Source organism: Poecile atricapillus, chromosome 14 (assembly GCF_030490865.1).
Source record: "Poecile atricapillus isolate bPoeAtr1 chromosome 14, bPoeAtr1.hap1, whole genome shotgun sequence".
Taxonomy (NCBI): domain Eukaryota; kingdom Metazoa; phylum Chordata; class Aves; order Passeriformes; family Paridae; genus Poecile; species Poecile atricapillus.
The window spans coordinates 8,986,805-9,010,436 of NC_081262.1; the positions used below are offsets into that span (position 1 = coordinate 8,986,805).

Sequence of the window (23,632 nt, forward strand, 5' to 3'; positions counted from 1 at the left end):
ACCAGCTTTAGCCTGTGCCCCTGCTCTTCTCGGCCAGGCTCATTAGGACACTGGTGCCACCACGCTTCCTGCAAGCACTTTCAAAGCTCTGCTGGCTCTCATGTTCCTCCAGAGGCACCACATCAAACACACTGCAGTCTGTCAGAGCAAAGACCTTTTGCTTTACAGTATCACCTTCTCCTTTTCTCCATAAAGAGTAACAGACTGAACCAACAGAGGTTACAGAGTTATTGAGTTCAGGTGCCTGAAGGGTCGCTTCCATGCCAAGGTTTGTGATGAAGTATCACCTTCAAGGCATGACACTTCCAGCTCAAGCAACTGTACAGAGAGAAGGGGATGCATCACCAAGAAGGAAAACTCAGTTTCCAACTGTTTGTATCAGAACCACAAACTGACCAGCTGGTTGAGTTGAAACAGGCTTGCTACATCTCCATGTGCTCCTTCCTGGTGAGACTCCAAACAAGAAGTGAAATAAGGCAGGGCACTTCCAGCTGTTTTTGGAGGACAATGCCATCAGCCCAGCTTGCTTCCCATCCTCTACCAACTCAAGTTGTACTGCTCCATGTACTGCCTTGAAATACATCCGATTTCTCTGCATCAAGGACATTGTGCTGTCACATGCTTGAAGCAAACACCAACTCATTCAATACTAAATACTCCCTACCTGTAGGTTCAGACAATCTTACTTCCTCACTCTGAAAACTTAGAAGAAATCTCAAACAGCTTTGCTTCTATGTGCCAACATACAAAGCAGCTGCACAGCAACTACTCTACCCCAAATTCTGGTGTTTTGAAACACTTTCTAAGTAGAGATTTGAAGGAAAATAATTATTCAACCTCCCAACCTCAGTTACTCCTTTCACTCTATGATGTGGAACAAGTTTGTGATCTGAAATCAAACTTTGACCATCTTAATTATTCCAGAATCCCACACCCCACAACTTTTTTTAACCATTAACAGGAAATACCTTCTGGCAAGACATCTACTATTGAGCCAAAAAGTGAAACTCTAGAATCACACACGGATGTGGAGACAGGTATTGAACACCTGTGAGGTGAGGCCGTGCAGGACAGCTGGGATTAGCATTAGTTCAGCACTAGAGCTCTCCTGCTGAGATCTCTACAGTGACCCCAAACTGCCACTCCAGTGGTAACTTTTAGAAGTACATTATATCCTTAACAGAAATAGAATTGTGACCAGGGATGGTGTGGAATCCAAACATCACTTGAAGTGAAGCTGGAACCTGAGCACTATTGAAGATCTGTAACAAGAACTATCACAGGCAGTGTTTGAAGTCATTAAAATACCGACTGGAAACATCAGAGTCCATTTGAACAATTTATTAGTATCCTCTTTTTTTACAAGTTTTAGAAAAAGAATCCCAGGATTTTGCCTCCTGTGTGTTTTCGTCTCGCCTCCTCATGGTCCATGATGCCAGCTGAGGTTGTCAGTACAATATACCTGCCAAGAGAGAGCAAATGGTCAGTTCATCTCCCTGCTCCAGGCTGCTGCAGAGCTGGCAACTTCATCTCTGTTACAACAGCAAGGCCTGTTCCTGTAAGAAAGGGCCCAATGCAGTGAGATCTCATTATCAACAGTACAAAAGCAGCTCCTCTCCCAAGCACAGCTCTGCAGCACACACAGCACAGTGACAACTTCTGTGCTCCAACTATTTGCCTCTTTCCTTGCTTATTCCCACTGGGCTGTCCCTGCCCAGTGCTGGACAGGTTTCTAGACCAAGTCCACTTCTGTCCTCCACAGCTGCTGCTACCCAGTGCAGGCAGAGGTGCCAGAGTGCCAGACAGCTCCTCAGCTGGGATCTCTGCCTCAGTGCTGAGCACTGCCTGCTGCAGGATCTGCACCTGCAGCTGCTGTCACTGCTAATGCCAACATCTTCATTATCAACACACCTCACCCACACAGCTCCATGTCTGAGAACCTCTGTCTTAAAATCCCAGTGACAACACAGAGTAGCTACACAGGGCCAGCTGAAGCAGGAATTGCTGCTGGAGCTTTAAGAACAGGAACAGCACCCAACTGTTAATCCCTCCTTTGATAGGACAGACTGGCTGAGGCCCTGGAGACTTCCAGCTCTTGATTCTGCACACTTTGTGAAGAAAAGATACACTGCATAATAGTAAGATTACCTGTGTGGTGGAGACTGATTCAACAGAGGCTCTAAGTCCCTCATCACTTCATATCTGATTAATGTGCACATGATCTGGACATATGACTTCAAGTAGTACAATCTACTTCCACTGACCGGGTAACCTACATAACTCCTTCCCCATTTAAAAATGGCCATTCATAAAACCAAAACAAGTATGAGAAGTCCTATTTTCCATTAAACTGTGAAATGGTGAAACAAGGATTTTCACAAAGCCAAGCAGAAACAGATCCTTGCTTAGCAGTGACCCTTTGAAACTGGTTTAAAAGGGCATTTATATGGAGGATGTATTTTTAGACTGGAATTTAACTCCAGGCTGATCAGAGGAAAGGTGTCATGTGAATCTAACTCAGGCAGTTTGTGAGTGTAACAGTTTTACACATAACACACCCTTCCTCATACTCACCCAAACTGACGGGAAGGCAGCAGGTTGTTCTGCCACTTTTCCAAATCCTTCAGCTGCACATCAAATCTGGGACTGATTACACCACACTGTAAAAGAGGATTCCATTACAAACTGAAGAACTTTATGGATTTGCACATCTCTGATCCCAGCTCCCTGCCTGAAGAACTTTACCAAGTGCTGTCTCACACACTCCCTTCCTTAGCACAGGATGAGTGGTGCTTCCTCCCACCTGGGACCCTCCCACCCAGCAACTCCACACCTGTTAACTTCCTCAGCCTCTCTCCCTCCTCCTCACCTGAACAGCCTTAAACTGCTGCTCAAGCTACACCACCCAAGTAATCCCACACCTGAGAGAGCACAAAAGCACACTGTAACATCAGCAAAATTCCTGAGATTGCTCAGGGATATTCTACCTCTAACCATCATACAAAATAAACCCCATGTAAACTTTAAACAGGAAGAAATTAACATGCATAGAGATTACTGGAATTTTCAAGATAGTTGTATTACTGACCAAGACCACCAGGCACCACCACCAGTAACCTCACTGGCTCCAATGATCTTAACAATTATCCAACACCAAACCAGAAGCACACCTTCCTGCACTATGCACATTTTTATGTGCTAAACAACTGTTCCCTTGTTGCAATGATTGAGAGAAACACTCTATCCATTAGCCTGGAAGATCCATTATAAAATCATCCTGGAAGAGTTCAAGGAACACTACTCTCAAACCTGACCTACATCACTTATTACAGACACATAACACTGTAATTGCTGCAGTAATTTGGGGGTGTCAGGATTACCTGCCTTATACACTCATGCAATTTTCAGATGGCGTATTTATTCCTATCATATCATACCCCAACATATTCTGACCAAGTAATTTTTTTATTTCTTTACTGAAGAGCCAACTCTCACTTCAAAAGCTTAACTGTAAACAATGATGCACAGCAAGACACCACAGAACTACACAGCTCAGTAGTTTGAGACATAAGCATTTAAAAATTTCCAAACATTCACAAATGCCTCATATGCCCCAGGAACTTCACAAGCACCAATTAATGTAACATTCGACTTTCCCTCACTGCAGGCAAAGCCCACCTGGCAGCAGGAGAAAGGTTTGTCTTCCCCCCATCTGCAGGTATCAAACATCACCTGGAAACCAACTCAGCTCCTATCTCTTAAGACAAGTCTTCCAGATAGCTTAAATATCAAAGAAACTGAGAAAGCACAAGGCAGACAGAAAGCCTTTGAAGAGAGAGAAATACACAGCACTTGCAAGGAGGCTTCCCTGAAAGCGTATCTTACATATTCAGTTTAAAAGAAATGTAATTAGCAACCCATATTACTTTGAACCCAGACAAATTAACCACCCTTTTAACTGGTAACATCCATGCTACTCTTATTCACACGGATTCAACAAACACCACCTTCTTTATAAGCAGTTCTTTTAGAAATAGAGCAGACAAACATAAAATAAAGACTCATTTAAACACTGCATTAAAGAACTGAATTTGGGAAGACAAATCCTACCTTGTTGAGTCTGCCTGTGAGGTTGACAACAATCTTCCCAGCTCTGTGATCATCAATTATCTCAAATTCACCAATGTAACCTGCAGGAGAACAGCAGTCAAAGACACATATAACACCTAGCTACAAAAACACAACTAATGAACTGCGTTGCACCAAGCTACTTCAAGCACCTTGATTTACTTCTTTTACCCCAGCAGCACCCCCAGACACCCAGGAGAGCAGGGCCAGGACTTACCGTGCTTCATCATCACGGTCAGGAAGCGGACGATCACTTTGGAGCACGGCCGGATGAGCACCTGGCGTTTCCCACGCTTCTCTGCGTTGTTGATGCTTTTGAGAGCATCGGCCAGAACGTTCATCCGCACCATGGTGCCTGCAGGGAGAGCAGCACGTATTGCACCGGCTCTTCAGCACACAAATACTGAGCAGCGCTTCTTCCCAAGCTAATTTTAGATCAAAGAGATCCAACACTGACAGAAAGTTGCATCAAAACTTAAAAAGCACTCTCAAGCTAAATAAGCGAACCAAGTCACACACTCAGCTGTGATCAAGAAGAGTTACCACTACCATAAAAAGTCAGGAAACCTGACACAGTTAAACTTGACTCTATCAAAGCACACACACGATTCCAAAACCACCATCCAGACACCATGTCAGCAAGATAAGATGACACCATGTCATCTCCCCAGATAAATCGGTTTGGCCTTCAAACCCAGCTGCAAATACCACTCCGGTGCAATAACGAGATCCTACATAGTATTAAATCAACAGATGCTGCTCTGCTCACTGATCTGCAATAAACCTGTAAGATGAACAAACACAACGCTGCGGAAAGGAAAGCCGGCAGCAGCTCTCAGATGCTCGCGAAAAGGAGCCTCGGAGCACCCCAGCACGGCAGGGATGACCTGGCACTGCTACCCCTCTCTGACAGACCCCGGGCGCTGCCAGCACCGTCCCCAGGGTGTCCCTGTCCCGGGCACTGGGGCGGATCGTGCGACACGTGAGGACTTTCACCACTGAGACACCGACCCCGCGCGAGCCAACTCCCGCCCCCGGCCGAGAGCCGCCAGCCCCCCGCGCCGGGGCCGCCTCCTCCCCGGGCCCCGACCGCGCCCGCTCCCCCGCGCTCCGCTACCTCCTCCCCGGCCCCGCCGCTCGACCCGCACGCCCTACGGTGCACCAGCCCCGCGGCTGCCCCGCGCCCTGCCCGGCCCAGCTCCCCACAGCTCCGGCCCGGGCATCGCTGCGGAGCGCGGGGCCACGGCCGGGAGGCGCCGACCCCCCTCCCCGCATTCCGGGGGCTCCGGACGGCGCCAGGACCGGTGCCGGCGGCTCAAACCGGGCCAGGCGGGTGGGGCGGTGCCCGCTGCCCCCGGCGGCACGGGCGGGGCGGGCGCGGGGCTCGGATGGCGCCGGGACGGGGCGGATGCGGCGCGACCGCGGCTCCGGCCCCACTCACCGAGAGCGCGATGGCGGAAAAGGAAGAGCCCGGGCCGCGCGGGGTGATGGGAGGGCCATCGGCGGGGGGAGATATCGCGAGACTTCGCGCCTCAAGCCTGGCCCTCCCCATTGGCCGAGGCCCCGCGCCGCACTTCCGGAGCGACGCCGCCGCCCCGCTTCCATAGCAACGGGGACGCTTCGCGCGAGTACGGCGGGGCGGCAGGGACAAAAAGCTGCGTTCCGCCAGGCAGAGCGGGTGGCCCAGAAGCCCAGAGCTGCGACACCGCGACACGGGGACACCGCGACACGGGGACACCGCGACACGGCGCTGCAGTGAGCAAAGAGCCGGCTGATGGATGGGCTGTGGTCTGTACTCCAAAGGGGCACACGTGCAGCAGCGAGGCCGGTGTCAGTGTGTTCTCCAGCTCCGCGACACTGCGCTCTCCCACAGACAGGCTGTGCCCGCTCAGCACCGCACTCCCTCAACCCTTCCCACACCTCCTGCTTAACTGAAAAATGCACTGACACCCTTTTCTGTACATTGACAAGGAGAAAGTCTTCAAGTAGTTTCTCTTTAGTCTGTATTTACCTATTCAACAGTTACAATAGACACTGAAGAGAGTTCATTTTAAAACAGTAAACTTTTAAAACATTAACACAGGTTTTAGCTTTTTAAAGAAAAAAAGTTCAGTTTTAAAAAAGGAGGGAGAGATCATAGAAAAGCACAAACAATTCAGGCTTATTTACAGAGTCAAACTCAGCATATTCAGAGTGATTTTGTGTACAGACAAACATTCATTAAACCAAACGTGCTACAAGGCTCCATGACAACAGCAGTTTCCAGAACAATCAGCTGTTAAGGTTACACACACCTGCACTCATTTTCTACAGTCTCAGTGCAATGAGTTTACACTACAGCTAAATAACTGAACAACAAATTGATATATTCCAGACCCCTACTCAACACACTCCCAGGTACACACGGCCAAAAGCAGATTTAGTGAGACAATGGAATCACTTTCTGCCCCCATTTTAGATGGGCACCCTCAGCCACGGCCATTCTCACTCAGCTAATTGTCCTCCTGCCACAAGGATCAGTAGTAACAAGCCTCCAAGAAGCATCCGCATTCAGAACTGACTCTCACACTTGCTGCAGCCACAATTAATGATCAGCAAAACTAATAGAGTAACAGAAATCCTATCAGGCATTACAGCTCTCTGCTGGGGTGGTTATGCACAGGGTCTCTTAGTTTGATGAAGATACATAACAAGCTCCATACATCAAAGGAAAGGATCTCTCAGACAGGATCAGCTCCAGGCTGCAGAACCCTACACAGCACAGCAAGAGACAAACCCAGAGCAGCTGCTGGAGTGACTTTTTCACTTCATCAGGGAGCCAATTAAAAAAAAAATTCAGTGAGCAATACAACTTCTATTGTCTTAATTATACATTAATTCTCAAAACTGTTCCCAAGAAACCTTTTACTAGAATCAACAGCAGTTAAGTCTTCATTCATTTTTCTTTTCCTTGTGCTTGAGAAGTTTGTTGATCTCTCTTTTTGCCATTCCAATGTACTTTGTGATGATCCCATGTTGGTTTAGTCCAGGAAACAGTAACAAGAAGCTTACTACAGAGGAGAAGGAGAAAAAAAAAATTAATACTCCCTTAAAAAGCTTCTGTCACTCTACAATTCTTTACTTCACTTAAGCCCCATTAATTGCTTGAAAAAGCATAATCCTGCAACAAAAACATCCCACCACACTTAATCAAAAATTATTTCTACCAGCCTCAGTCCATTTCAGGCAGCTAACAAGAGTTCCTTGTGTTTTGCATGCCCACACTTACCAATTAGATAGGTCAGAAAGAGATTGTGAACTTGCTGTCCAATCCAGGCAATCACAGCAAGAGCAAAGAGCATGGTCATGAAGTACTAGAAGTAAAAAGGAAAGAGTTACCACAGACCTGTTGGGGATTCTCCCTTCTCTTCAGTATTTGGCAATACATTTAAAACTAACATGAAGCTTTCTGGCTCTTCCACACGTGTGCACAGGTGTGTTAAAATTGAGATTACAGGATCTGTAATTGGATATTCTCGTTTATTTTCACACCATCAGCCAGAGGGGGTGCATATTTTTTTTGCCCAGATATCCCTCAGTGCCAGACTGTGCCATCCCCAATGCTGCACCCAAAGCTCTTCTTGGGATTCAGTAGCTCATGTACCAGCTGACACACTACTAAAGATCCAGTTCTTTGGACAGTTTGTGCACACTGGAAACAGCTTGTTTCCAAAAATTAACCAATCCAGAGAAATTCAGTGTCTTTATTATCAAGGGTATGCTCCTAAATTGCACTGAACTGCAAATTTTTAAGTCTTGTATCTTTTCACTCCAGGTCTGAATAAATCTGGGACCAGTATCAAGTCATAGCCAGAACTGCCCATTATTGGTTTGGAATTCCAGTTCATTCATGCATGTGCCTTGCTAAAATACTTCAAACAAAGTTAAATCAGTCAAAATCCTAAGCCAATAGAGATTAATTGTTAGAACTCAGTACCATCTTAGGCTTTTCTTCCTTCAGAGTGAAGAGGCGCTTCCACCAGCCAACAATCCGGCGGCGAGACTTCACCAAATTGCTGCAAATCTCATGAAATCTCTGCTGCTGTTCTGTGGTCCTTTTATTAAAGGGAGGGGGAAATGCCAGAAATAAGAATTCAAGATTCAATTTAAAATTTTAAAAAATCTCCCATGGCATTTTTCCAGCAGTAAAAATGTACCCAGTGCTCCTCCTGGCATTTGCTTTGCTTAGTTTGATACCCTTCTGAGCACTGCAACAGAAGTGCCCATGTAATTCTCCTGTATGCTGACTCTGCTAAACTGACTCCCAAAGAACAACCACATCCAAACCAAGGATTGACCTTATCTGATACCAGTGTGATACACACAAATAATGCATAGCTACATAAGAACATTTATCCATTAGTCATCTGAAAGTAGATAACACTAAAATTCACCTTTAACTCAAAATCTTATTCAAATTAGGTTCTTCTTCACGTTACTGCTTTTATACAAGCCTTGCCTTTGTTCAAATCTGTTTCAATCACAGTCACATTCATATTCTCTGCATTTCTTTTTTCATCACATTTACTACTGCCTCTTTCTAAACATACAATCAATACTTTTCCACATAATTTTACTTCTTGGTATCTATTATCCATTAATTACTAAAAACTAGTCCAGCAGAACTAACTAGCATGCTTAACAGAGAGTAAAGAATGTGCCTACTTCTCAAAAAAAAAAAAAAAAAATCTTGTTTTTCCAGAAGAAAAGGAACAATAAAGGTATGTTGTAGTAATTATCTTCCAGAAAAAGAGTAAAAAGCATGTTGCTACTGTCCTCACTTCATGTATTCTAGAGATTACTGATTTCTCACTACAATGACTCTACAAAGTAACCATTTGATATCTGCAAATCAGATACACATTTTGATAAAGATCATAATTACACTCAAGAAACAGTTTCAATTGAAGCTTTCCTCACCACTTATTAGAGCCAAAGATTCGAGGAGCAAGAGCAGGAACCAGGTAATCAGCCAAACAGAGGAACATAACGAAACAGGAGACGCCTGAGAGAACTGATGGGTCCAAATAGTAGATCATCCTGCAGAAAGAGAAATTATTTCTGACTGCTCAAATTGTTAAATACTAGACATGCTTGGTCACTTCTTCAGACTGGCTTACAGCTTCCAACAGTAGACCTACTTTCTTGCCTAACAAAATTACAAGAAATGCCTTTTTTTTCTAATACACCAGATAAGAATATGCTACAAGCAAATCAGGTAAAAAGTTCAGCAGAAGTAAAAACTCATCATTATTATTCTCTCAGAAACTGACAACACACAGTGAACTTAACACTGAGGGATGAGGATGACTGAGTGAACATCTGAAATAACCAGGTAGAGTAAAAGCTCTAATTTTGTTGCTCAAGTCACAGAACTTAGACCCACTAGAGGTTGTCATTTGCTCTGTCTCTCCTGGGAGAGCCAGCCAAACCTGTTCTGGACAAGAGGCCATCAATCTCCACTTAAAGCAGTGCTGCATTTTCCATACTCAGTCTGCCAGCACTCAAACACAGCAGAAGGGCAACTGGATAAGAACCAGCTGATCTCCTAAGTGCCTGATAACACCAGCTGGGCCCTCTGCTATTCAACTGTACTTCACAGAACTTCCTGAACACTGAAACAGTAAAAGCAAAGAAATGACCCAGTCCACAGCGGGGCTGTTCTGTACATCTGCAGAGTGCTACTGTGCTGGATGTTTGAGGTCATTTTGATGAGTTCAGAACCTGAAGTAGTTTATTTCCACAAAGTACTATTCAACACAAGATCTTTCCTGCTATAATCACAGAATTTATAACAGAATACCCTGAACTTAATACATTTACTTCTTTTAAAAGTTACTTTTCAGCTTCCATTTGATTTCCATCTTCCTCATCTCCCCTGAAGACAAAAAAATTTATATTAGCCAAAAGACCAATTATCCCTGCCTCACCTGGTTCAACATCTTTTTTGTAATTTCTCTCCTTACTGCAGGAGCAGATACAACTGGCAAACTGCACAGCTGGCAGGAACAGCTGTCTGTGCAAGGCACTCAGGTCATCTTTACCACCATGTTACATAAAGGCATGTCCAAGTGCCTCCAGCACCTCCAATCAGACAGGCAACATCCTTCCACTACACTGACTGGAAGTTACCTGCATTCTTCCCTTTTCCCCTTTCTCAAAAGAAATTACAGAGAATATAAAAAAAGCCCTACCTGTGCAAAAAAAAAAAAAAATGAACTTATCCTAAACACCACAGCAAAGAAGCAGAAGAGGATATTTTGCCCGATGGAAACAAGCTTTCCGTCAGGATGCTGCTGTTGGTGTGGGGCGGGGAAAGCCAAAGGAGATCATGAGATCTGACTAAGAAGCAGGGTACAAAGAATGAGGGCAGCACATGAATGCACCACTGAAGAACATTCAGCTGAGCACAGTAAAAACCCCAGCAACAGCTGCTGGCAAACAGCTTTTGCAGAAATCATTCTGAGCAGGATGTAACTCACGTTACTTCCTGTTTTCAATTCTTCTGTTTTTAATTTCCAACAAAGTTCACACATTTTAAGAAAGATCCTGGAGTAAAAGCCTTTCTATTAGACCTCTCCAGATGTCCTACTAATTTTCTTAATAGGCTTGGTACCAGCCATGAAGATACAATGATGTTGCAGGCTCCCTCCAGAAAGTACTTACAGGAAAGAAAAGGAAACAACACTCATCAGTGCCAGAGGAAACCAGGCTCGCTCCCAGCGAAGAACTTTATCTGTAATCAAAATCACTTCTCCCCATCCTTGCAACTGCTCCTCCAAGCTTGCAGTTTCAGAAGCCTACACAAAAAGAGAAGAAAACTCTTTTACTACCCAGAGCATCAAAATAATTCCCACGTTGAAGTAGCTAAAAAAAACCCAGTGCAAAAATTAAAGATCCCAGCCACAAATCTTTCTAAGTAATTAAATTAGTAATAATAACATGAGTTTTGTACTAAGTTATGACTTTCTAGAAGTGATGCCTTTAAATAGTTAAGATCCTACTAGCATGTATAGGCCAAACAATACCTTCTCCCAGATTTTACCAAGGTGTTTTCCCCTTTTCTCCCATTTACCACATCCCATCCCCCCAGAATAGTAGAAAGCCAGGTTTTAAAACCTAACTAAAGCCTCTCAAGTTTTCAGTGTCAATGACTGGAAAACTGTAATGTGAGAACTATTTAAAAATAAATGTATTTTCCAAGACAACTCTACCACATTAAACTGAAGCTTTCTAGGTGTTGTTCAATGCCAGTTTATTATGAGGAAGATGGATAGACTCAGAATCCACAGTAGGGTTATCCAACTGCTCACACTTAGACATTAAGTTATCTCAGAAACTGTCCGCCCAAGACAGCCTTTAAACTCCACTTCCTATTATGGTTCCTACATTGCTCCCTACACCTCTCCTGCAAGGAAGCCCCACCTGTGCTGCCATCAGCTTGTTAAGCAGTTCATCTGAGGTGTTCCACATTTAACAGAGCTTAACAGCCTCCCCTCAGTGGGAGATGGCATCTCAGAGACCACAAAACTCAGGTGAACCGTGAACAGAACCGACTGCTGCCCGAGCAGTAAGAGGTGAAGTCATGAAGACATGCACGTCTGCTGTGCAGAGCTAACAGAACAGGTTTCACTCTCATCTACGTGCTGCACTTAATTCCAATGAGAACTCCGACGCCACTTGAATAACAAGGACAGTACAGTTCCGTGGACTTTCTACAAACTCTGGAGCTTCCCTGCAAGCTCTGAGCTCTTGGAGCTGCTGCCTGTGCCCAGCCTGGGTGTGCAGCACCGCAGCGCCCAAACGCTTCCAGCCCCTCCACAGCCTCCTACAGCGCTTTTCCCATTTCCCACGGCAGCCGCTTACCAAATGAGGCATAACCCCCTATGTATCCTTGCGTTTCCTTAACTAGCCAAGCCTATCTCGGCACGTTTAGTTAAGCTCATCACCCAGAGCCTGCCGCTCTCCCGTATCGCTGCGGCGTTCGACACCGACAGAGACACACGAGCGACACTCAGACGCAGACTGACAGACACGGACAGACACAGTCGGGGTAAGCCCCGCAGGTCAGGTAACGCAAGCGCTGCTGGAGCTCGGCCCGCGAGCAGCAGCGCAGCCGCCGCGCCCGCCACACGCGCGGCCGATCCCGCACCGAACCCCCCGGAGCCAAACCGCGTCACACATCACGGGGCCGAGCGGGCCCGCCAGCCACCGCTGCGGGTAGGACACAGCAGAGCAGAGCAGGGCAGGGCAGGGCGGGCCCGGCTCCGCCGCCGCCCCCAGCAGGCCCGAGCGGCCGCCCGCCCTCACCAGCTGGTAAAAGCTGTTGTTGTCCCCCTCCGCCATCTTGCGCCGCTCCCGCACCGCCGGCCACGCCCTCCCCCGCCACACCGCGCCGCCGCCTTTTATAGCCTCCGTGGGCCGCCTGAGCGCTGTGATTGGCCAGTGCCGGCGCCCCGCCGGCCGCCGGTTGGCTGCTGCGATTCGAACCGCGCGGGCCGTGCGCGCGCCCCCTCCCGCGCCGCAGTGCGGCTGAGGCGGCGGCGGGCCCGCGCCGGGAGCCGTGCCCGGCTCCGGGGAGCGGCGCTAACCCCACAAAAACCTCTGAGTCCAGCTAATGACCGAACACCACTTTGTCAACTGCACCATGGCGACACACGTCGAATCTTTTCTTGAAACGCCTCCAGGGACGGTGACTACCACCTCCATGTGCCGCACGTTACAATATCTAATCACTCCGTGAAGAAATTCTTCCTAATGTCTAACCCACCCACACCCCCCTTAGGCTCAGTAAGACCGTGTCCCCTTGTCCTGTCGCTTGTTTCCCGGGAGCAGAGCCCGGCCGGCTCCTTTTGACCAGCTTCCTAAGGTCACCCGAGGCTCCCTCATGTGCTGCAGCCCCTCAGAAGCGAGCGGCCCTGGGCTGGACACAGCGCCCGAGCTGTGCCCCCGTCAGCACTCCGCAAACTCTGCTGGTAACTTCAGAGCCCAACACTGTTTTATTGCCTTCAGAACTTGTGGCAGCATGGGAATAAACACAGGAGAAAGGCACTGGGATATAAATATTGTTTCTGACTCAGCTTTCTAAATGATTCAGGCACGTGTGTTAATGAACGTAATCACCATGCAACGCAAGGCTATAATGAGAGCAAAGAAAACATCTCGGGCACCAAAACTACTCTGGCACCAGCTTGATGGAGACAAAAAAAAAGAGAAGGACTAAGGAGGACATTGTAAAAGCAAACATATGTCTGTCCTGAATGGTTTGGTCTTTCACAGGGTGCTCACAGGTTCACTCACCCTAGAGTGTATGTAAAGAACAGATTCTATACTGAGTAACTTTCATTCACATGCCGCTAAAAGCTAACAGTATTTATGTGTAACGTTTTACACTTATAAATGGTGGAGTTCACCCTCAAAATCTGTAATTTTACCACAGCAAAGTTTACACAAAAGGTGATTTCGTAAGTGATGATGCCAGCAATAATTTTATTAGTATTTTAAAAGAGTATGGAGCCATACGGAAGCATGACCTCAGAGCAACCTTCCAGTGTCTTCATCAGGAACCGTAGTGACAGGACAAGGAGGAACGGGTACAAACTGAAAGAGGGGAAATTTGGGTTAGATATTAGGAGGAAATTCATTACTGAGGGTGTTGAGAACAGGTTTGCCCAGGGAGATTCAGTCTTGGGAGATGTCCCTGCCCATGGTAGGGGGCTTGGGACTAGATGGTGTTTATGGTCCATTCCAACCCCTCAGCACTGTGTGATTCTGTGATGCATTAGTTTCTATGGATATCTGCAGTGCCCTGCAGCAACACTGCTCTGGCTATGGGACACCATCAGCCAGCTCCTGGTTACATCTGTTTATGTGATTCTCACCACAAAAAACCCAAGCACTTACCAATGGAAAGAGCAGGCTTTGCCATCATCTCCAGCCCATCACATTCACCATCTTCCAGCCAGTCTCTCAAACACCAGCTCCCCAGCCAGATGCCCTTGCAGCTTTTCTCCATCCCAGAGGGCCTGCAGAGGTGCCTTTCCCTCCTGGCAAGTGGTGCTCCATAACTCAGAGGGGCAGAGAGACAGGTGAGTGCTGCTGGGTGCCCTCAAGCCCAGAAATGCCAGAGAGGGGCCAGTGCACTGTGGAACATGGAACAGGGCAGATCCCTGCCACCTGCCCAGCCCACCCTCACTGAGCAGCCAGGCCTTGTGAGGCATCACACCAAATTAAAAAATGCGTGCCTACATACACATGTATTTATAAATTCCATTGTTCAGATCTCAGCCATAGTGTAGGAGGCAGGGGATCAGCAGTAGCTCAGTACCTCCTGTACCTTACCTGAGCTACACCCAAATGTTTTGCATTGCAATGCATGGCACAGACCATGCTGCAATGGGATCAATCCTTCCTGCACCAAGATTCTCTCTTAGCAGATGCACAGAAAATTAAATCCCCAAGCTGGCTTGAAAGCACCATTAAAAGGGGCAGTGCAATTGCTCTGTGCATTTAGAACAGGCACACAAAGTTTGCATGTCAAGCCTCCACCCTTTCAGCATACCAATACATGTCTATCATGCTATTAATAAAAAATTAGCCTGATGAATGGCAGAATTGCTCTGATCAGCTATGCATTTATGTACACAGCATTAGCTGTAGTTAATGTCTGTAATTTCTGTGGAATTCTTTAGCTAAAAATGTTAACAGTGTACTCACAACTTCACTAAAGAGATAAATGCATTTTAAAATTTGGGACCACATTAACAAACACGCAGATGGCAAGTGTCATCTCAAACTTTTTTCCTAGTCAAATTCTTTTATGTATAAAGTGTGTCTGCTAATTTTAGGAAAAACTAGGGGAAAAAAAAAAAGAAAAAGCAAAGAAGCCTTTGAAGTACTTGAGTGTACTAAAACAGAATGGCTAATGTACCAGGCACAGAACATATTGATGAATAATTGAAGTAAATTAACCTTAAAGACTACAGCACTCAGAAAAACAGAGCTTCAACTTGGGGGACTTAAGTCTTTTACAGACATTTAAAAATATCAGACAAAATGTTACTATTTAAATAGAATAATCCTTGAGGGCAAAACTAATTGTTGCAAAGCAAAACCAGATCATGAAGTCCCTACAAAGTACAAAATTAATTTCTGTTAACTGTATAGATCTGCTGCATTTTTAATTTGTTGTATTGACAGTGCCATTATCCTACCAAAATAATCTAGGACACCAATAATGATTCCAGTTTAACACATCCCAGCAACTCATTTGGCAAAGCCATGTGCACATCCTGGCTTTACAAAAGGGGAGAAGGAAGAGAGGCAAAAAAGCAGCTCGATTTTCAAAGGGCATCTCAACCATGAGCCTATAGAATTGTGAGGGGGTAACAAAAATGCTGAACAAATGTGGAATTCAGCTTTGAGAAATTACTTTATAGCATGGTCCCTTGGTAAACATTTACTGCAGGTAAGCAGCAGGCAAAAAACTGCCATCAGTTGAACTGTTTAACTTCTATAGGTTCAGCTGGTTTGTGTGTATTTAGAGAGGTGATTCTAGACTTGCATTATTCTAGGTGTGCTTCACTGCAGAGAAAATAAACACCAGTTTTACTGAAAATAAAGGAAGTACCCTTATGTCTTTGTAAGAAGCATCTTTTAAGAGAATGAAACTAACACAGTCTTATTTACTATGCAGGATGTGTGAGCAGAATCTGATTTTTAGGTTTCATCTAGACTGTACCAACTTCCCATACTGTTAACATTTCCAAGAAAAATGCGTCAGCACACAAGTTGACAGTGACACTCCCACCAGCTCCTGCACATCTGAGCTGTCTCCTTTGCATTAGTTATGCAAATTTAAATCTCTGGAGGATCTTGCTCTAATCTGGGGTTTGGTTTGTATGTGTTTGTATCAAGCACTTTATTCTTCCCTGTAATTCTCACAATCACACAGTATTTGCATAGAAGGAAATTAAAACCACATATTCTTTATTTTTTAAAACTTTATTAAATTACGCAGTAAGAACCCATCTCCACACAAGTGTTTCATTTCTGGATGGCAGAGGTATAATACATGAGCCACAGGTGAGTGCATTACCCCCTCCCTTCCCCCCAGCTTCCAAGAAACAAAACAGCAGGTACAACACACTCCTGTCACTACACTTCTCCAACAGATTGTTCATAAGGTTATTTTTAACTGGAGAAAAATGAAAAGGACCAACAGTGTCAAGTGTCTTGTTCTGCATATGAATGTTCTTCACTGCAACATTCCGACAGCTTTTCCTGCGACGTGCGCGGCAGAGGGTCAGGAAGCAGCGGCAGTGGAATGCGTTTGCACGGGCACTGTTAGATGCAAAGCCTGTGACTTCCCTAGAGGTAATCAGGCAATCAGAGTGCAAGGAAGGCCATACGACTGTTGAAAACTCTTACACTTCAAAGTGCATGTCCACAAAAAATTGGCAACAGAGGAGAAAGTGAATTCTAAGACCTACTGCGGAGGCAGAGCAGTCAGCATAGTGCAAATACTGAAAGGAACAGAAGTTTGCCGGCATTATCCAAAAATCACCAGCCAAGCTTCCTACTCAGATGAACTGCTGCAAAACCCTTTCAATTAAATTAATTTTATGCCAGTAGTGGGCTTGGCTCAAATCTTTTAATACTTGGATTTTGACAGAGAAAATGCAGTATTGAAAGTGTGGTTTTACTCTGAAAAGTGACTAAAATGGCATTAAGGATCTTCCCACATTTTTCAGCAACTGTGCATAATGAAATCACCAAGTTTACAAAAGAGAAACTTTTTATACAGAGCTACAATGAATTTATCTGGGTTCAGAATGCCAGGGTGCATTTCTGCTTTAGCTATCGGCACCTTTACAATTCTGCAGTTGTAACTGAATTCTGTGGAGTCTGTTTGCTCTAAGAAAAGGAAGTTGCCTTTTCCTAAAGGTGTCCTACTTAAAAAATGAAGCAAGAAGTCTTTTAGACAACCAGCAGACAAGCAGGACCTTGATCTAAGGAATATGATGCCATTTTTAGAGAGACTTTTCTGACCATAATCACACTTTGAGAACTGATTTTAAAAAACCTTGGTAGAAGACTCCCTTATGGATGCATTACTGAACAACCATCTATAGAAGAAATATGGCAAAGGAAAACTACTTTGCAGAAATCTTTACAGATCTCATTGAACAAAAATTTGAGAGTCCTTCATTTCTTGGATTATACGTATACCCCTATGAAGTGAAGCACTAGAATTTACAAGTGTGAACTAAAAAGATTAGGAAAATGAAGTAAAAAGCATATCACTCTACCTCCACCAGAACATCACTTTATTGTTTATCTGTCATCAACAATGTAAAACTCTACTAGATACTCTATCCTGGTTTTTAAAAAGGTAAAGATTACATTGGATTAGCTACGTTGTACGAAAGAAACTACAGCAATCACAGTAGAATGAGATTGGAGGGACAATTTGAATTACAAAAAAGTGTACACTGCAAGCAGAGGGAAGTGCACATTAAATCAAATGCCTGTAGGAATCATTACTTTTAAATGCACAGTGACAATTTTGAGAAACTGTACATAATAGAATCACAAAAATGACTTTAAAATAACCAAAATTACATTTTGCATCTGACCATCCAACTCATAAGTAATCATTGATGTTCTATATTTTCAGTGCTTTTGGAAAAATTGCTTACCAAACAGAATTTAAGCTGTTAATTTGACTAAACTGTGAAGTAGAAGGCTTGAAATAAAAAGTATATTGGAAGTACGCCTAACCTACAAGAATAAGCCAAGAGGGGTGTATGCAAGGAGAGGCTGGAAGGAAGGAGAGAAAGGAAAGAGGAAAGGGAGAAGAGAACAAAGGCTTTTTCTTCTATCTCAGAAGTTCTTCCAATGCAGCGTGTATCTGATGTACAGCTCTTTGCTTTCAGTCCATTTCTGAAGTTTACATTTTGTAGCCTTTTCCCATACTAACTGGTCAACTCAACCAGCACTGCTGCCACGTAACAAGAGGAACAAGAATCTGAATGCATCAAATCTGCCCTTGCTGTGATTTCTTCATGGCCCCATTTTTCTGTTTTTCTTTGAACAGGGTTCGGTGTTTCCTGAATTGTTCACAGGGTCAGGTGGAATTGAGTTCCAAATCACTCTGCGGTTTGTAGCATCCTGATTTCTTTCTGCAGCTGACCCCCAGACACGTTTGCAGTTCTTCCGTAGCAGAAAGACAAACCGTGTTGCTCAAGCGGTGAGCTTTCACCCTTGACCGTGGGGGTTGCAGACCATTGTGTTTAGCGTATCCCTGAGTGCAGCTATCCTGCAGGATTCACTTCCCAGTGCACCGAGATTTCCTAGGTTTCCTCAGATTAAGCCCCAGTATGCATCACCACCGACTGTGGTGCGGCTACGGATGCCTGAGGCCGAGTTGATTCTGGTGGATGTCTGACCTCGCTGAACCAGACCGAGCTGCTGTCTCCCTACTCATACCCAGGCAGTCCAACCTTCATACAGCTGAGCCAAGTTATCTAGATTAGTTGCTTCCTTAATCACAAAGTCAACCTATTAAAAAGGTCAAACAAGGAATTAAAAGTAAGCTAGAATTTTGAAAGTATTTAAGTGATCTTAGAATTTACTGTTGAATGCCACCTGCAAATATTTCACTGTACTGCAAAGCTGTACTGCAAAAAAAGATCACATATCATCTCCTTCACAGCCCTGTCTTGAAAGTATCCACACTGTTCTCAAATAGACGTGGACAACTGTGTCCCCTGACTCCGTTGCCCAGAGACAGGAGTGGCTGTGTTATGTGAGTGAACACAGACAAGTTCTGTCCCTTGGGCAGCTGTACAGACCTCGTGTTCTCCCTGGCTATCAGCAGCTGTGGAATGAATGTTAGCTTACTGACAGACAAAAGGCAGTTTCATCTAACTCATGGTTTTACATAAACCTCCTGTATGAAAAACAAAAGCATATGACAGCAAAAAACCAAAAAAATAAATAAATATGCAGCAATACAAGGCAGTCACAACCTTGATTTGCACTGCAATAGCTCCCACCCTCAAAGGAACCCCCAGGATTTCAGTCTCAACAACAGGATTTCAGCCCTGAAGGCACACTTCAGCATACACACCTGCTAATTAGCATGTATTTAAAGCAAGGACCAGGACTGGAACTTTATTTTCAACTCACCTGTTCAGCCACAGACATTCTCCTGTTGGGATCCACATCTCGGCCCTCTAACTTGGCTTTGACCCGCTTCCACACGCTAACTGCGTAGGAATTCCTCTCCTGCACAGCTACAGGTACAAAATAAAGTTAATGCAACTTGACATTTCTGCACAAAAACCCACTGAGGTATTTTTTTGTTGTTGTTGCTGTCAGTGGTAGGGTTGCTGGGGTTTTTAAGGTTTGTATTTACCTTTTCCTGTTTTAGGGTCCCTGGCTGTCTTTTTGGGACTACAAGCAACACTTTTGCCAGTTCCTGGGACTGTGTTTGGAGGAGTATCTGCTGATGTTGCAAGATTTTTCTGAATTAGCTTTCTTGCGTTCTGTGACATCACCTCTGGCTGAGTTTTCTGCCCTGTATTGCTCCGTACAGCTGTTAAGAAAGTTTGTAAGTGCTTAAAGTCTTCAAAATAATAGCATATTATAGAGGCAAGAAATATTCACAATTAAATGCATCTCAAATAGACCTATCCGTTTTTCAGAACAAATGCATTTTAAATTCTGCACCAGTTTTTAATCTTTCCATTTTCTAATTTCATTTCATAAACAAGAAGTTTTATTCCACTGCTAAGAATTTATTTCTACTACGCAAACTGTCTGCATTTTGAAGTTCAGTAAGAGCTATGATCCCCCCTCTAATATCAATTCCTGTTTAATGGTTTCATGTCTGTACTTTTACAAGTGTTACCTGCAGCAAACGTTGGCTGATATGTAGCAGCTGAAGTTGGGCTGGAGCATTCATTTGCTGTATCCGTGACTAAGGGTGATGCAAACCCCACCAGATTATTGTAGACACTGGGAAACAAAATGGAGTTGATAAATACTCATGCAACTACTTATTGAAAACCCAAAAATTAAATTAATTCAAATTTTGCAAGATTTCTGAGTTCTAAGAAAATCATGAAGAACGTGCCCCATGTGTTCCTGCTACATGAAAACAGGTATGCAAAATGCCTTTTCTCACCTGAGACAGAGTAACTCTCTTACCTTTGGCTCTGTGTTTTAAGTTCTTTCAAGGTGGGAGTTATTTCCTGCAGCATTTCAGCATGTTCCTGACTGCGGACTTGACCCATAACCTGAACTAATGTAAACAGAACTGTCTGAATATTATCTTGCCACGATTTATATTCACCCAGGAACTGCCTAACACTGTTCTCATAGGGAACATCTTCACCATCTGCCAAAGCCGCTTCTTCATCCTGTAACCAAGATGTGCAAAATGGTCAACTGCTGTATTTTGGCTAAGAGAATAAAGTGGAGCATTTCTTAGCCCTTCAGTTTGTCATTTGATTACAAATAATTATAATTTTCAGTAATTATGTATGAAGAAATAAATTTTAAAATTAAAAAAAAAATTACAGATTAAGAACCAAAAGTATTTATAAACTCAATGTTTCATTTGCCAAGATAGAGAAAAAGTTCAGTTCAACCAAAGCCTGCTAAGGCTAATGGTAGAACGTTTTATGAATTCTTAAACATGAACTTTATGTCTTGATCTCCAAATGCACAAACATTTTACTGTTTCTACATACTTTACAAAGCACAAAGCTACAACTGTTATTTTTCTTAAGCTGTACTGACATAGGTTTGAGGAATAAATTTAAGGATATTTCAGGCATACCTTTGCCATAGCTTTCAGTAAATGTTTGACATCTCCAAGCTGTCTGTTATGACCTGTGAGCACAGTTTTAATACTATCCACCAGATTCTGAATTGTTTCACAAACTGTTTCTATTTGCTGTTCTCTTTCTGTTTGTACTGTTCTCTGTGTAGATATCTCCTGGGTCAACTGCTTGTGAGCTGAGTGAAGCCATTCAGAGCTGCCAATAGGATGTTCGAGACCAGTGCCCTAAAAATAACAGAAACATTTCTTTATCTGTAGCCAGAGTTCAAATTCACTTGCTGTGCAGACGGCACTGCCAAGTGTTTAACTGACAGCATAAACTCAGTAGCCACACTCCATCTGAAGGTACACATAACACTGAGAATGGAAGACAAAACTGAGAACTCCCTGCAGTCATTCTGAAATGTTTCATGTTTTGCTTTGCCCTGTGCTTACCACTCTCTGCAGCAGGCGAAGCTCCAGGTCAGACACTGAGCTGTTGAACTGGGATGCAAAGGAACACATTTGTTGACAGCGTTTGAGGAGTTCAAACAATGCAGCATCAAGATTTAGGGCTTCTGCTGTTCTCGTTCGTAAACTTTCAAAATGAATGATATTACTGCAAAGGAAAGTGACCTGAAAAATCAAAGCAATAATGAGAAAAATTATTCCATTTCAACTGCCTATTAGACAAACAGTGTTTTTTTCATGTGCTTTTAAATGAGGATTTTAAACACACAGATACTGCTCTGTTACAGTAGCAGTATCATCCCAGGGTCATCCAACCCTGCAGCAATTCTCACAAAGATTATTTCTGTTGCTTTCAAGTGAGATTCCCAGAAGTATTTGGTTATCTACATTTGCTCTTTGGATGCAGAGCAGAAAATTATCTTCTACATAAACCTCGAGTAGGAAATGCAGAGTGAACACATTCATGGAGTCAAGAGTACTGTGCTTATCTGTAGTACCTGACTTGCTCTTTGACTTTCTTTCAGTACAAGGTTTCTTCTTTCAGCAATAGTGGCATCAAAATCTTGCAAGACTGGGGCCAGGGCAGGATTAGCACCTCCTGCCCATTTTAAACGCTGCTCAATACTTGCTTCAAGTGCTGCTAGTTTCTCCTGCATTGGGGAAGAAAAAAAAAATCATATAGATAATTCATACTGATACACACCATTCTAAGCCTAACTTTACATAAATTATGCATATATAACACATGCAGACACTTTTTTACGCCCATTTATATGTAAAATACTGTAGCATTTATGATTGACAAATGTTAGTTTATGCTGTTTAAAAGTTTATTTCCAGTACACATCACAACTGGATTTGATTGCTATAGAAAGTCAACCTGTCTAGATTTTAACTTGTCAAAAAAAGCACAAAAGTAATCATATTTCTAGACTAAGAATTATGTAACATCATAGGAGTCCTTCCATTATTTTGCAAATAATTAAAGAAATGATTATAAACAGTACCTTCACAACTGAAAAAGGAAATTAAAATTCAGGAAGCTAAGCAGTATTTAATAAACAATTAAACATTCTATGTTACTGGCACCAAAGAAATCTAAAATACTGAGCAAAGCCACAGCACACAAACCTTAGCACACAGAATTAATTTTCCCACTTCTACAAAGGGAACTTCTGACATTTAGCCAGCAAAAACAATAGTAAGGATGATCTAAGGCAGACAAACTTAAAGAAAAGGAGCATTACCAGCCTTCAGAACGAAAGGTACTTTTACAGATTTGTATTTTTCTTCAAAGAGATTTACTGCTATTCCAAAGAGAACGTTTTGGATGAGACAGGAAAATCAAACAATGTAACAGTATCCATCAGACAGACTGAAAGAGATCAGTGACAATACCCCCATATATTTGTGTAAGACAGCAAGCCAAATAACATCATTTGAAGGTGGCAGATGGGTTTGTGGTTTGTGGTGGTCACACTTTGATGTGCTGCTGAACAACCCTCCCCAAAACAGTCATACCTGGACCGTTGCAATGGAAGCCTCAATCTGGCTGAGTGTGTGAAGTTTCTTTTTCATGCTGGCTAAAATTGCTGACCGAGGTGGAGGAGTGACAGAAATAGCCTGGGGGCGACTGATGAGGAGATCTTCGTGCTGCCACTTTAAGGAAGTAACAGCAACACTTGATTATTGATATTGCTCAGCACAAAATACTTTGCATCACAAACAGCAATTCCAGTGCTCTGAGATCCTTTATAAGTAAGGGCACTTAAAAGGGCTGCATGTCAGACAGTACCAGCAAAGTTCAAAGTTCTAAATCATTAGAGAGCATTAAATCATGCAAGCAGCCGCAAATTATGTTTTGCTGGCTTGGATGTTTATACCATTTATCAGTCCACTAACTTACTAAAAGTGAGTTATATACATCTTTTTGATCTAAAGGAAAACCCATCAATATTCAGAAACAATTCACTTGTGATACATTAAAACTGAGACAATTTTGCTTACCAGTCTATGAAATGATTTCTTAACTGACCTGGAGAAAGCCTTGTCCCTTAACCTACAAATCACTATACAATAAATATCACTGATAGTACAACACAACTGGATACCTGTGTAAAGGTACACAGTGGCATTTATCTAAAGCCTCAGAAGAGTATTCTT

The 23,632-nt window shown here is 43.7% G+C and overlaps 3 protein-coding genes across 6 annotated transcripts in view; all 3 read right to left on the minus strand.

Annotated features, from left to right (window-relative positions):
- Window positions 1-1,326: 1,326 nt before the first annotated feature.
- On the minus strand, window positions 1,327-5,714 carry RPS15A (ribosomal protein S15a). Its single transcript, XM_058849498.1, has 5 exons — window positions 5,570-5,714; window positions 4,346-4,483; window positions 4,111-4,190; window positions 2,575-2,660; window positions 1,327-1,462 (listed from the first exon to the last, which is right to left on the minus strand). Exons 2-5 carry the CDS (start codon window positions 4,476-4,478, stop codon window positions 1,369-1,371), a joined length of 393 nt encoding a protein of 130 aa, XP_058705481.1. The 5' UTR covers window positions 4,479-4,483; window positions 5,570-5,714; the 3' UTR covers window positions 1,327-1,368.
- Window positions 5,715-6,114: 400 nt separating this feature from the next.
- On the minus strand, window positions 6,115-12,608 carry ARL6IP1 (ADP ribosylation factor like GTPase 6 interacting protein 1). 2 transcript variants are annotated; one of them, XM_058849497.1, is made up of 6 exons: window positions 12,478-12,608; window positions 10,834-10,967; window positions 9,091-9,207; window positions 8,105-8,222; window positions 7,397-7,481; window positions 6,115-7,178 (listed from the first exon to the last, which is right to left on the minus strand). In XM_058849497.1, the coding sequence occupies exons 1-6, from the start codon at window positions 12,511-12,513 to the stop codon at window positions 7,060-7,062; spliced, it is 609 nt and encodes a 202-aa protein (XP_058705480.1). In that variant the 5' UTR covers window positions 12,514-12,608; the 3' UTR covers window positions 6,115-7,059. The 2 variants fall into 2 exon arrangements, with proteins under 2 accessions (XP_058705480.1, XP_058705479.1); XM_058849496.1 differs by having other exon boundaries at window positions 9,088-9,207.
- Window positions 12,609-17,478: 4,870 nt separating this feature from the next.
- Window positions 17,479-23,632, minus strand: part of SMG1 (SMG1 nonsense mediated mRNA decay associated PI3K related kinase) — a 58,117-nt gene continuing 51,963 nt past the window's right edge. For all 3 annotated transcript variants that reach the window (XM_058849443.1, XM_058849442.1, XM_058849441.1), the window contains 9 exons: window positions 22,991-23,128; window positions 21,967-22,119; window positions 21,455-21,634; window positions 21,017-21,244; window positions 20,383-20,594; window positions 20,084-20,190; window positions 19,589-19,768; window positions 19,360-19,466; window positions 17,479-18,729 (listed from right to left, as the gene is read on the minus strand). In XM_058849443.1, coding sequence (XP_058705426.1) covers window positions 18,652-18,729; window positions 19,360-19,466; window positions 19,589-19,768; window positions 20,084-20,190; window positions 20,383-20,594; window positions 21,017-21,244; window positions 21,455-21,634; window positions 21,967-22,119; window positions 22,991-23,128 — 1,383 coding nt within the window. In that variant the 3' untranslated portion in view covers window positions 17,479-18,651. The remainder of the gene's footprint in view (window positions 18,730-19,359; window positions 19,467-19,588; window positions 19,769-20,083; window positions 20,191-20,382; window positions 20,595-21,016; window positions 21,245-21,454; window positions 21,635-21,966; window positions 22,120-22,990; window positions 23,129-23,632) is intronic.

Coding starts and splice junctions, on each gene's coding strand:
- ARL6IP1 (XM_058849496.1), bottom strand. CDS start 12,513: ATGGCGGAGGGGGACAACAACAGCTTTTACCAGCTG. Junction 9,208..10,833: donor GTTGTTTCCTTTTCTTTCCT/GTAAGTACTTTC, acceptor CTCTTTCTGCAG/GATGATCTACTATTTGGACC. Junction 7,179..7,396: donor CTTTCTGACCTATCTAATTG/GTAAGTGTGGGC, acceptor TCTCCTCTGTAG/TAAGCTTCTTGTTACTGTTT.
- RPS15A (XM_058849498.1), bottom strand. CDS start 4,478: ATGGTGCGGATGAACGTTCTGGCCGATGCTCTCAAAAGCATCAACAAC. Junction 4,191..4,345: donor GACCGTGATGATGAAGCACG/GTAAGTCCTGGC, acceptor GTTCTCCTGCAG/GTTACATTGGTGAATTTGAG. Junction 2,661..4,110: donor TCACAGGCAGACTCAACAAG/GTAGGATTTGTC, acceptor CCTCTTTTACAG/TGTGGTGTAATCAGTCCCAG.